At 39.5% G+C, this 13,517-nt stretch overlaps 1 protein-coding gene across 2 annotated transcripts in view; it reads right to left on the reverse strand.

The window, feature by feature from the left end:
- Nucleotides 1-13,517, reverse strand: part of SEC24B (SEC24 homolog B, COPII coat complex component) — a 76,210-nt gene that overhangs the window by 21,978 nt on the left and 40,715 nt on the right. The window contains exons 5-8 of one of the 2 annotated variants that reach the window (XM_037509562.1): nt 10,103-10,183; nt 6,788-7,011; nt 3,989-4,173; nt 1,476-1,578 (exon numbers count right to left, since the gene is read on the reverse strand). In XM_037509562.1, the coding sequence (XP_037365459.1) occupies nt 1,476-1,578; nt 3,989-4,173; nt 6,788-7,011; nt 10,103-10,183 (593 nt within the window). The remainder of the gene's footprint in view (nt 1-1,475; nt 1,579-3,988; nt 4,174-6,787; nt 7,012-10,102; nt 10,184-13,517) is intronic. The other variant, XM_037509563.2, reaches the window with a different exon arrangement.

Raw genomic sequence — 13,517 nt, forward strand, 5'->3', positions numbered from 1 at the left:
ATTACCCAGAATTCTACATCCTAAAGGAAGCTACTGTTGCTAACTTAGTGTATCTATTTCCAGAAGATATCAAAGATGGAATCTGTATTCAGACAAAAATTCTCACTATTTATATAGGTGAAGTTTGCTTAGGAGATCAAGTATTATTTACTAAATGAATCAATTCAAGGTACTTACTGTATTTTATTTTGTATTCTATTCCTTTGTTCCCTTCTATATATCCTAGTAGGAAAGTAAGCTCCACCAGGAAGCTTACTGACCTTTACATTCTCAGTATCTACAATAGCATGATAGGTAATCAATAAATACTTTTTGGATGAATGTTAGTAAAGAAATCCAGTATCATTAAGAGTGGCAGAAAACTACAGTAGTGAAAAAGTGAGGGGGAAAAACAACTTATAATGTATAAAAAAATGTACCTGGATAAACTATTTCTAAAAGTTACATTATAAATCCAACACGTTTTCATGAAATACCACAAGCATGTGGTAAAAATCTGTCAAGTGAAGTATTAAACCAAATTAAGACTATGGAAACTTTAGCAAGTAAGTTTAGGGAAAATCATACAGTTTTCTGCCTGACTAGACAGAACTGTTGGCACTTCATTTATGTTTAATAAAGGATTTCTAAAGTTTACCTTTCACGGCCGTCCAACTTCCGAAACTACCACTCTTTCAAATTTGGTTCATACCTCACCCCTTGTAGAAAACTGCTCCATACCAGAGGGAACCATGTTGTACCTGGTAGAATATGATCCTGCACCATAATTATTGGCTTTGCAAGTGTGTTCCATTAGGTAAGACTATCTTGGGCAAGGACAATGACTTCATCTTCTGTGTTCACTAGTACTCATTTTAGGGTCTGTCACAGAGCTGGTGCTCAGAAAGTGCTTACTGAATTGAACTTCGCCAAAATGATGATTTCTAACTTCAAATAAAAGAAGATGAAAAAAGGGCCTCGCTGGTGGTGCAGGGGTTAAGTCTCAGCACTATCATGCTATGACCTCTTTGGCATGAGTTCAATCCCCGGCCAGGGAGCTGACCCACACATGGCGCAGCAGACCTCTCCTGTCTCCCTGGCTGCTCCCTCAGCAGTGTATTTCAGTAGATCTGCCTGTTCTGCTCCACAGTCTGTCGAATCCTTTCAGTCTGGTGAATCCTTTCACCCCCCCCCCTCCCCACACCTCTGGCCTACACCCCAGTTCTTATATGCATTAAGTAAATCAAAATAAATCTTTTAAAAATAAAAGGTAAGCAATAACAAGTAATGGCAAAGAGATGGGGAAAAGGAACCCTTATAAACTGGTTTCTCAGAATGTAAACTGGTACAATAGTAGGGGAAATGGTATGGAGGGTCCTCAAAACATTAAAAATAAAAAAAAGATGGAAAATATTCTAAGAAAATATACAATCCAAGAACCCTGAATATTAACATACACATCAGTACCCACAAATATTTTAAAATGTTAAGTTTACCGTTAGGTCTCTGAAAGGATGTAACAACAATCCCAAAGGAAGTTTAGCTTTATTCAGTAAAGCCTGTGTCTGTGGAATATTCGTCAAAGTACATCGAAATGAACTGCAAAAAAAATATAAACAATGCAAACTGTGTTAGCAGAGAAAAATATAATGAAGTAGATAGGAGTTACAGATAATTAAGAACATTTCAAGGCATAAGCGAAAATCACTTGGGTATGCAATATACAACAACTAGGAAGGTCCTGATTAAACAGGCGTCTATGTAACACATGTCAAAAGACCTAAATTAAGGACTCAGCGCTTTCCTGGGGGAATGTGCAGCACATTCAGGGAAACACTGACTCTCCTGGAGGCCATGAATAGGGAATGAAAAAGATACACTGCTGCATCTTTGCTGCCTGTTCTTCCCATGTTGAAACTTAGTATAAGACACAAAGTTGTCACTTCTTCTGAAGCCACCCTTCCCCCTGACTCACAAGCCAAAGGAATGAATTCTCTGTGTTCTGATACGGTTATGATCCATGGCATCAAAGAGCCTGGTTGCTCTGTGTACCTCGTCTGTCTGCTCCACCTGAGATCTGAGGTCACTCGATCTTCACATGATCCTATCCTATCCTTTCACAGACTAAGCCATGACAGGGGCTGTAAGTTACAACTGTAGAAGCAGAGCAATACAGGAACATATGGAGGAAAGAAACTGAAGGACTGGAAAGCAGGAAAAGGGTTTTGAGAAGAGCGGGTGATGTGGTGCTGGCCAGGTAGCTGCCGAGATGAGGCGCAGGCTGCTCACTCCTGCACAGGCCACCTGGCCCTGCTCCCAGTCTCATTCCAGGGCCTCTCTACTCAAATGCTGACTCCTTGGGAAAACCTATCCTGGCCCCACCCTCACTATTTTATAGCACCTTGTATTCCACAGTTGGACTCTTTGTAGCATGACTTTCCTAATAGGATGTAGGTTCCAGAAGACTGGGAACTTCGTTTTGCTTACCATTTTACAGAGCCTCCAAACAGTGCCAGGCACTTCACTTATTAAGAAGGCATTTAGTGAAAATTTATGGAAAGAATGATTTATGTTAATGTGCAGGCATAGTTATTATTCTTGTTTAATTTCTGTTAATGAGAATTTGAGCTACTGAATAATTTGTACATGGCCTCACAGCTATTTATCAGTAGAACCATGGTCTGTCCAACTGTGAAGCCTGCGCTGCTATTGCTATTTTGGTAAGACAGCTATTTTCACATAGCTGAGCAGAAATGTAGGCACCATCCCCTGCCTATGGGCTCTCTTACACACACATATGCTACGTTCACCTGTTTAGGGGATATCTAACTACAATACAAGGCCATAATTCACACACTTATCCACTCAAGAGCAGCTCACACTCAGAAGGACAGCAAACTTTTCAACCTATAATCAGTGATGACATATTTTTATAGAAATGATCTTGGCATTGCCTTAGACTCCACAAGGGGCTAGCTGCAGGATATGGCAGAAGGGAAACCCCCAGAACACCTTCATTTTTTTTTTCTGTACTGAAAACATATATAAGATTTTGCAGGATTTTTTGAAAAGCTGGAGAACTTCTGTCTCAAGAAAAGGCAAATATTGGCTCTGACTGCACTGATGCTTTTACTCAAGGAAGAAGATAATGTGATGTTATGACTCAGGTCTCACTTTCTGAAGAGACAGTCTAGGAGCAGGGGGATCCAGTACAGAGAAACACCCTACTTTTAGGAGACAGTAGTACTGAAAGCAGGCAAGACCACAGAGTTGTTGGTTTTAGAGGTCTGGTGAGTGAGTAAGAGATACACCCACCCAGGGACACACAGGGCGTGGTGGGCCGAATGCAGGCTGCCAGCTAAACTTCTCCATGAGGGGAACAAATACTCAACAACACAAACCCAAACAACAACAGAAATCCAAACCGACAATCTGTCCAGATAACCAAGTGTGTGATGGTCCTCATACTTTATACTTAGAGTGGAGGATGAAAATTCAGAGACAAACCACTTATCTAAACCCTTTCTCAGGATTATATTAGTGAAGACTGTCTTCTTTTCAAAGACTGGGGGAATAAAATCTTCAAGAGTCTACCTTATTTTAAAAAAAACCATAAATGATTAGTGGTGAAAAGTGAAAAAAAGCAAAATATATATTATATATATAAAAGATATATAAAAGCATATATGGAGAGAGAGAGTGAGTGAGAGAGAAAGAGTGAGTGTCAAGAGTTGGATTTAGGTGTCTGAAATCATGCACTCAAAATGGAAAAAAAAATTCCCTAGCATTAGGTGACAGGGAGTGGGGGCTGGATGGAGACAGACGGGGACAGAACAGATGACCAAACTGAATTTTAAATCTAAAACGACCATACAAACTAGAAGAGCAAAGTGCACATTAACAAAGCTTAATTAATACTAATATTTACTTTTACAATTTTTACAAGTCCTATACAATGTTTTCAGCAAAGTATGTTACTTTCTAAAGATTGTAAGATATAAATACCTACTCTGGGCTACAGTTTAACTTTTTGAGGTCTAAATTCAAGTTAGGTACAGGAGCCCAAACAGGAGTCGTGGGTAAAATGTTCCTTTCCTGAGTGAGGTTCACCGGTCTCAGACTTTCTGGTTGTGGGGAACTCTGAAGACTCAGCCCGCCCAGACTGGAGGACAGCTGGTTCACACCAGGATACTGCTGACAGAACAATTCAAACAAAAAAAGAACAATATGACAACATGAATAAACTATTATATATACCATTTAGGATTTTAATGTACAGGAAAGGCAAGAAGAAAATTTAAATCTGTGATAATAGTAGAATGACATAATAGGGCTCAACTTAAGCACTTTTGTAAGAACCTGAAAGCAAAAATACTGAAAAATTTAAATCTTTTTAGCACAGTTAAATCAACTGTTTAGCTTCTTCTGAATATATTCATATAGAAAAGGTAGAATACATGTTGACATTTTAAAATTTTTCCAATTATCTATTTTCAGAATAATGCATGTCATATACAATGAATTCTATATTGCTTATGTTTTGTTTCTTTGTTATATTTTGAGGGGTATGAATTCATGGCTTCTTATTAACTCAAAGGGATTTAATTAATTATAGTTATTATTCAATCTAAGTCCCAACGTATCCAATCTCTGGCCAGTGACAGTGTCCCTTCAAGATGGCCCGAGTGTCTCTTTGATATGAACATACTAGTCTGTTAGCTTCCATGCTTTCTGGCATAGCATTTTGTACCATTCTTTCTTCAAAACTCAAATTTGTCATGTATCCAAAAAGAATCTTGGTTCCTTCTAAATTTCCAGAGATCATAATCTAGGGAGCTGGGATATTCATTGCAGTATGCTATCACTACTTCCAGACTTTTACAATAGGTAAAGATAGAAAATAAATATTTTTAGAGGGGGGAAGGAAAGTAAGTTCACTTCCTCAAATTTAAGATGATGGCATTATTTAATATTTTTGATTTTACACCTGTACCTTTCATTAAAATGCTTGATTCTTAATAGCAACAACATTACCTATTTGGTGTGTTTTTTTTTTTTTTTTTTGGTGGGACCCTCGCCAGCGGATGGGGAACAAACTGGCACTGCAGAGGCTGCGGGCAGCCTCGCAGCCCAGCGCTCAACTGCTGCGCCATCAGGGGAGGCCCATTACCTATTTGTTTTATCCTACACTATAAAGGGAAAACAACAATACTTTCCATTCTTTTATGGCAAGGGTCAGCAAACTTTTCTAAAGGTCAGACAGTTAATGTTTTAAAGTCTAAAGAGCCCGATGGCCTCTTGCAAGTATTCAATCATACTTCAGTAGTGCATAAGCTGCCATGGAGAATATATGAAAGAGGTTTAGGGCTGTGTTCCAATAAATGTTTGTTTGCAAAAGAAGGCAGCAGGCCAGATTTGGCCAAAGGATCTTCTCTTGTGTCATTAGAGAAAACCGCTCCCTATTTCAAAACTATTATTTCATTGCCCAACATTTCCTCTCTGAACCAGATTCTTCTCTTAAACTTGGTTTTTCCCACATTGAAATGTAGAACCAGGCCCTCTCTGGTGGTGCAAGAGGTTAATAAGTCTTAGCACTATCAAGTTATTGCCAGGCACTGCAGCACAAGTTTGATCCAAGACCAGGGAGTTAACCCAAGTGGTGCAGCAGACCTCTCCTGTCTCGCCCACTGCTCCCCTCAGTAGTGTATTTCAGTCAATCCTCCTGTTCTGCTTCCCCACTCTGTCCCTGATAAATGCTCTCACCCTCTGCATCTCTGGTCTATACCCCAGCTCCTATATGTATACATAAATAAAACAAATCTTTAAAAAAAATGTGGAACTAAACTAATAGGAATTTGCCTAAACACAAGGATAAAACAAGAATGACTATAATAATGCAAAGTTATTTCAGTTTTAAAAAAAAAGACTATAAAAGTGTTTCATCTGGACCAAAAAAGAAAATCTATGAAATAGAAGGTGGGAAATCTGTATCAACCAACAACACTTCTCTATTTCTCTCACTATCCTCCTGCACCTCAATTCTCAAACTCCAAAAACAATTTTCCTATTCCCCTCTATTTTTCTTTCTTAATTCACCATAAGATACATTTTCAAAGGTTAGCCTACAAATAGCAGTTTTTCATTTTAAGTAGAATGCTTTTGCCATTTAAGTCAATTCCTAATATTTTATTCTCTTCTCAATAAATATGTGTGAATTTGTGGAAGATGTAAAGGCGGGAATAGCTAACCTACTGCTCTGACTCTTAAACTGATACGGTATTTCAGAGGTGAGTCCAAAAAGAACCAGGTCAGCCCTCAGCACAGCAGTAGTTACTGAGCTCAAGTACTGATAAACATTTGTGTGGACGGAGACTTCCACGAATCTCAGCTAAATGTTAGAGATTTCTTCCAATTACATGTTGGGACCCAAATCCCAAACCACATTAATAAGTCATTTGTGAGGAGAAAGCCAGCTGAGTAATATAAAAATTTTAAAAACTTAATTATAAGGAAATAAATGTTAATACTTGTGCATTGGAGACATCCTGAAAAACAGAAGAAGAGTAAAGGAAAGAAAAATCATAGCTATCCTCTTGATTCAGATTTAACCTCTTCAACAGGTTGGTATTCATATTTCATTTTATCTTTTATCACATATGCATATATTAAAAAAACTGGAATCAAATTCTCGGGATGTTTGATCTCAGCTTATCTGTGTTTGTACCTATGATCCTTTTGAAACATCAGGGATTTGTCAGAATTCCACAACTTTAAGAAATGTGATGTATTTGTAGGACTAAATACACACTTGCGCATACTGCTGAAATCCAGAATACACTGGGTTGCTGGGCTGTGGTCCAGAAGTAAGTGGTCCTGCAGCATTCTGGTAGCCAGGCTGAAGAGTCGGATAACCATACCCAAAAGGTTTCACCATTTTCGAAGGCTGAGAAGTTGTGGCAGCTGCAGCTGGCACTGGGTCGGGTTCAGGCGCGTGATCCGGAGCAGGACTGCTTGCTGATGACGAAAGCATATCTAACAGAGGAAAAAGGAGATGTTCACCCCTGCTAATCAGGGCTCACTCTATAATAAAGATGGCTCCTGGTGTGTCCTAATTTTAGGCATTTCCCTTTTTCTTTTTGACTTTTTCTTAAGAGAAAATTTTAATGTAAACAAAAGGAGGGAACAGAATAATGAACCCAATATGCTGATCACTCAGTTTCAACAATCATCAATATTTTGCTATTCTTGTTTTACGTTCCATCCCATTTTTATTTATAAAGATTATTTGTAAGGCAATCCTGTATTTTACATCCTTTTGCCAATATAGATACTTTGGTCTTAATAACATAAAAAATTATATAAATATAAGATACAGCTATTTTTCCTTTTATTCTCAGCAGAAATGGCGATGAGAAGCAGAAAACTAAGCAGACCAATAAAAAAGGTGTCACCTACTCTTTGACTCTCTTTCATCAGATCCCACCATCTATAAAAGGAAGTCCATGGAGAGTAGTGTATTTCCCAAAATCCCCTAGAAGCATGCATCATCTGTACCATGAAAAGTGTGACAATATCTAGAATAACATCCAGCTTCTAAAACAAAGTCTGGCATGTAATATGTGTCAAATAAAGCTAAATGCTCTTCCCTTACATAAATTTTAACAAAAACTAAAATTCGGTTAAAACCCAAACAAACAGGTCCTCCCCAGTGGCGCAGCAGGTTGAGCCCATCGCTGTGAAGCTGTCCGCAGCCACTGCAGCGCGGGTTCGATTCCCAGCCAGCCAGGGAGATTCCCACATGGTGCAGCAGACCTGTCCTGTCTGGCCTGCTGCTTCCCTCAGCAGTATATTTCGGTCGTCTGCCTGTTCTGCTCCCTGCTCTGTCTCTGGTGAATCCTCTCACTCTCCCTTGACTCTGGCCTATACCTCAGCTCTTGTATAAAAATAAATAAATCTTTAAAAAGAAAAAAAAAAAAGAGTATATTTAAAAAAAAAAAAACCTCAAACAAAAACCTAGAAAATCTAATCAACATGACCAAGGATGTGAAAGACTTAGACAACGCAATCTATAAGATGCTATTAAAGAATTTTATAGATAGCTTAAGAACATGATTATAAGAAGATGGTAAATATTCCTAGCTCATGGATGGGGAGAATCAATCAACATAGGCAAAATGGCTGTACTAATAAATACAATATATAATACAATCCCCATTAAAGAACAACAATATCCTCCAGAGAAATTGAACAAAAAACATTAAAACTTATATGGGACCCATATAAGGCCTCAGAGAGCAAAAACAATTCTGAGAAAATTAAAGAGAAACAGAGACATCAAGCTATCTGCCTTTGAGCTGTATCACACAACAACAGTTGGGCCCTCCTCAGGGCGACTGGGACACAAGTTGTAAAGTCTCTTACTATGACAGCATGAGAAATGAGGACCCAGTGTCAGAGACATGGAGGTCTTCTTCAGGAAAGAGACACTGTTTCATACATTTGTACAGTTCAAATGTGTCTGTCTGTCTGTCTGTCACTCACACACACACACACACACACATACACACACACACACACAGAGGGGCATAGAAAATTCTTAACCATAAAAAAACTTAGTAGCTTATTTGGTATTCTTGATAGGAAAAGGGAATTCTAGGGCCTCCCCGGTGGTGCAGCAGTTGAGCGCTGGGCTGTGAAGCTGCCTGCAGCCTCTGCAGCGCCGATTCGATCCCGGGCCGCTGGTGAGGGTCCCACAAGGCGCGCAAACCTCTCCTGTTGCGCTCGCTGCTCCCCTCAGCAGTGTATTTCGTCAGTCTGCTCTGCTCCCCGCTCTGGCTCTGGTGAATTCTCTCACCCTCGCGTGCTTCTAACTGTACCCAGTGCTTGTATAAATAAATAAATATTTTTTTTAAAAAAAGGGAATTTTAAACTAAGCTGAGACTAAAGATTTTGACTGATTCATAGGACAGTGGTAGCAAGATAGTGTATTTAGTTAAGTACAGCATTCTGCAACTTCAATTAAGCTTCTTCCTGGATTATTATCAAACAGTTAAGCAGTAAAGAGCAAAATGTCTTGCTCTGTTAGTCCTGAAGTATGAGATCATTAGCATAAGAGAGAGAAAGGGGAGGATATGTGTGGCTATCAGGCTATTAGTGACAGGAGAAAGGTGAACAAGGAAAATCACAGCATAAGATATTATAATGAAATGACTGTTAATTTTAAAAGTTAAGCTCATATATATTTTTCTCTTAATACCATCCACTCCTGATCCTATGTAATGACCAAGTTATTTCAAGATACAGTTAAAGTAATGCCTCTAAAACCTATTGCCAAGGTGGTTTAACCTATTTGCCTGATGGAGGCAGCCAGGAGCCATGGGAGTAGAGAATCAAAGACTATTTATATTCATAGGCTAGTTGGAAGGAACTCAAGAACTGAGCATGAGAACCTAAATATACAATTTATTTATTTAAGGAATTATTAGCATAAGAAAAGGAGGGGAGGGCCTCCCCGGTGGTGCAGTGGTTGAGCGCTGGGTTGCGAAGCTGCCCGCGGCCCCTGCGGCTCCGGTTCGATCCCCGGCTGCTCCCCGGCCACCGGAGGAGGGTCCCGCAAGGCGCGCAGACCTCTCCTGCCGCCCGCTGCTCCCCTCAACAGTGTACTTCGGTCCTTCTGCCTGCTCTGCTCCCCGCTCTGGCTCTGGTGAATTCTCTCACCCTCCCGTGCTTCTGACTGTGCCCAGTGCATGTATAAACAAAACAAATAAACAAACAAATAAATAAAATTAATAAAACATGCCTCTATTAAAAAAAAATTAAAAAAGAAAAGGAGGGGAAAAGTAGAGGGAAAAACGATTCACTACTAAAGGAAGAGGAAAAAGATAAACAGCATGGTAACAAAAAGAAAAAATAAATTTCCTCTGGCCACCCAGAAACAACATTCATAGTTGTTACACAGCAATGAATACCATTAAGGCCTAGAAGTATGGGGAAAATGCCCCTTTTTCTGCTTTGTGTTGTTTTAAAACAGGCTTCCTAATTATGTGTGATATATATTTGCCGTTTAAAGACAATTGATGGTCATGACATTTCAAACAGACCCCAGTAGCACAGAACACATTACCTGGGTAGTTGCCTCCCTCCAGGGCGTCATAACTGTTGGGCACTGGAGACGCACTGCTTGTAGTAGAGGAGCTGTCAACACCTAGAGGAAAACACAGTATCTACTAAGTTAAAAAGGAAGTTGCACTGTATAGCAGCCTCGAGCAATTGTGAAAAAGAGGTTATGCTGAACTAGGAAATCCCTAACTCTAGTACAAAAATAAAATGACTAATAATTAAGACATTTTCAAAAACGTTAAGAACAAAGAGGGAAGGAAGCACAATGGACAATGGGGGTGGACCATGGGTAAAAGGGTAGTGGGTGCACTAAGGTGGTAACACCTGATGGGGGTTCCCCAATATTTCCTCAGTTAAAAAAATAAAAGCATACTAAAAGTTAAAAAAAATTGGAAAAAATTTAATCAAGCACATGTGAAGGCATCTGAGAAAAGAACAGATATCAAACTACTAGAAATAGTAAACACAAACATAAATTTTAGATTGACAGAAATGTATAGTCACACTTCAGAGACTGCATCTACCAAATCTGAAGTTATCAAATACATCTTATCAGTATTAGGATATTTTAAAGTAATTAAATTTTAGTGAATGTTATAACACAGCACAGCTATGACTTGGGCCGCTACCTAGCACCTTACTAGCTTTTATGTTTTGGCATGTTCATCTGCACAATGCAGATTAAAAATAGTCCCTGCCACATGTAACAAGGTAATATAAATGAAAGATACTCTAGTAAATGTAAGCGTTCAACTATAAGAATTTTTATTATGTGTATTCATTCAAAATCTGTAAGATTAAGAGGACTGTTCAGTAGCGATTAAGAAATTCAGAGGCAGGGTTTCCCCGGTGGCGCAGCGGTTGAGCGCTGGGTTGCGAAGCTGCCCGCGACCTCTGCGGCGCCAGTTCGATCCCCGGCTGCTCCCCGGCCACCTGAGGAGGGTCCCACATGGCGTGCAGACCTCTCCTGCCGCCCGCTGCTCCCCTCAGCAGTGTACTTCGTCACTCTGCCTGCTCTGCTCCCCGCTCTGGCTCTGGTGAATTCTCTCACCCTCCCGCGCTTCTGACTATACCCAGCGCATGTGTGAACAAAACAAACAAACAAATAAATAAATAAATAACATGCCTCTATAAAAAAAAAAAAAAAAAAAAAAGAAATTCAGAGGCAGGTCACACAGCTAGTAGAACATACAATATACTTTGTTCACTCATTCACTCAAAATATTTTATTGAGAACCTACAGTTGCTCTGGGTAGATAATGCTAGAGTGTATAATGATGACTAAAACTGAAATGTACATGGCTCTTCTTGTGCTAGAGTTCGTTGCACTGAAAGATGAAAGTTTCCGGTATACAGCGATGAAAGCACCAATAGTAAAACTGGAGCTTAAACTACAACAGATTCTAAATTAATTTTCAAATGTCATACAAAAAGAATAGGTATGCATAATTATCTTTCACTGAATAATTCTGGATAACTAAGAATCAAACATTGTCTCAGAGCACAGGAGCTAAAGCTTTTTGCACAGAGTATTTTCTTATAGTTGCATTAGATTCTGTCATCTACCTGCTATATAACTTTAGGAAAGTGGCAATCATCAATATTCTCTTCTGCAAAATGAGAACAATTTTAGAAATGGCCTATGTATGTATGCATGTTATTCAATGTTCTTGTGAGGCTTAAATGAGACAATGGTTATAAAGCAATTTGAAAGTAGGTGGTAAATAAAAGAAATTACAGGTCAAAGACACTAATAATTACTAAGTGCTTCCTTTGTGATAAACAGAAAACTGATGCATGAATGTCATCACTCCGAAGACTAGGAAGTAATGGCTCTCCATTCGTGTTCCTTATATTGTGAATTTGCAACTATAGAATAAAGCTGACATAAAAGGTCAAAAGTCTTGAAGTAACAGCATAAAATATAAAACATTAAAAGCAAATATCCATCAACAGAAGAATGGATAAAAAAAACGTGGCAGACCTCTACGGTAGGAAGCCTTTCAGGTAAAGGAATGAAGCACTGACATAGGCTACCGTGTGAATGAGTCTTGAAGACATGCTAAGTAACAGAAACCAGATACAATCACATGGTGTGAATTCACTTAAGTCAATTAATCCAGACTAGGCCAATCTAGAGAGACACAAAGTAGACTGGCAGCTGCCAAGGGTTTAGAAGAGGGGGAAATGGAAAATCACTGTGGAGTAGGTATTGAAGTTCTTTTAAAATGATGAAACTTGGGCCTCCCTGGTGGTGCAGGAGGTTGAGTGCAGCACTGTGAAGCTGTCTGCAGCCTCTGCAGTGCCGGTTCTATCCTGGCTGGCCAGCGAGATACCCACATGGTGCAGCAGACCTCTCCTGTCTCGCTCACTGCTCCCCTCAGCAGTGTATTGCAGTCAATCTGCCTGTTCTATTCCCCACTCTGTCTCTGGTGAATCCTCTCACCCTCCCACACTTCTGGCCTGTACCCCAGTTCTAGTATGCATGAATAAATAAATCTTAAAAAAAAAAGACATAATTTAAAAATAAAAATAAAATGATGAAACTTTTTAGTTCTACCTGCTTCAGTATATTGTTAGAACTAGAGAAGTGATGACCGCACAACCTTGTGACTGTACCATCTGCCACTAAGTTGAACACTCTACAATGGGTCACTTGCTGTTATGTGACTTTCACCTCAAAACAAAACAAAATGCCAAGACACTGATGTGCAACGAATATTCTTTTCAACAAATGGCGTTAGCAACTAAATATCCACATACAGAAGAGTGAAGTTATAGAACACTTCTTTATAACCTACACTAAAATCCCAAATAATCACAGTCCAAATGTAAGTGTTAAAACTATAAAGTTTTATCTTAGAATAGATATAGGAGAAAATTTTTATGACCTTGGATTAGGTGATACATTTTCAGATATGACATCAAAGATACAAGCAACAAAAGATAAACAGGGTCTCCCCAGTGGCGCAGCGGTTGAGCACTGGGTTGCGAAGCTGCCCGCAGCCTCTGCAGCGCCGGTTCAATCACTGGCTGCTCCCCAGCCTCCGGAGGAGGGTCCCACATGGCGCGCAGACCTCTCCTGCCGCCCGCTGCTCCCCTCAGCAGTGTACTTCGGTCCTTCTGCCTGCTCTGCTCCCCGCTCTGGCTCTGGTTCACCCTCCCGCGCTTCTGACTGTACCCAGTGCTTGTAGAAATAAATAAATCTTAAAAAAAAAAAAAAAAAGCCTCTCTTTAAAAAAAAAAAAAGATAAACAAACAAATTGGACTTTTATGCTTCAAATGCTACCAATAAGAAAGTTAAGAGACAATCCACAGAATGGGAGAATGTATTTACAAACTATGTATAACTCAATGAAATGGCAAATAACTAAATTAAAAATAAGCAAATGGGGCCTCTCGGCAGCGCAGCAGGTTGA

This window comes from Talpa occidentalis, unplaced genomic scaffold (assembly GCF_014898055.3).
Source record: "Talpa occidentalis isolate TD23 unplaced genomic scaffold, MPIMG_talOcc4v2.1 talOcc4.13, whole genome shotgun sequence".
Classification (NCBI taxonomy): Eukaryota; Metazoa; Chordata; class Mammalia; order Eulipotyphla; family Talpidae; genus Talpa; species Talpa occidentalis.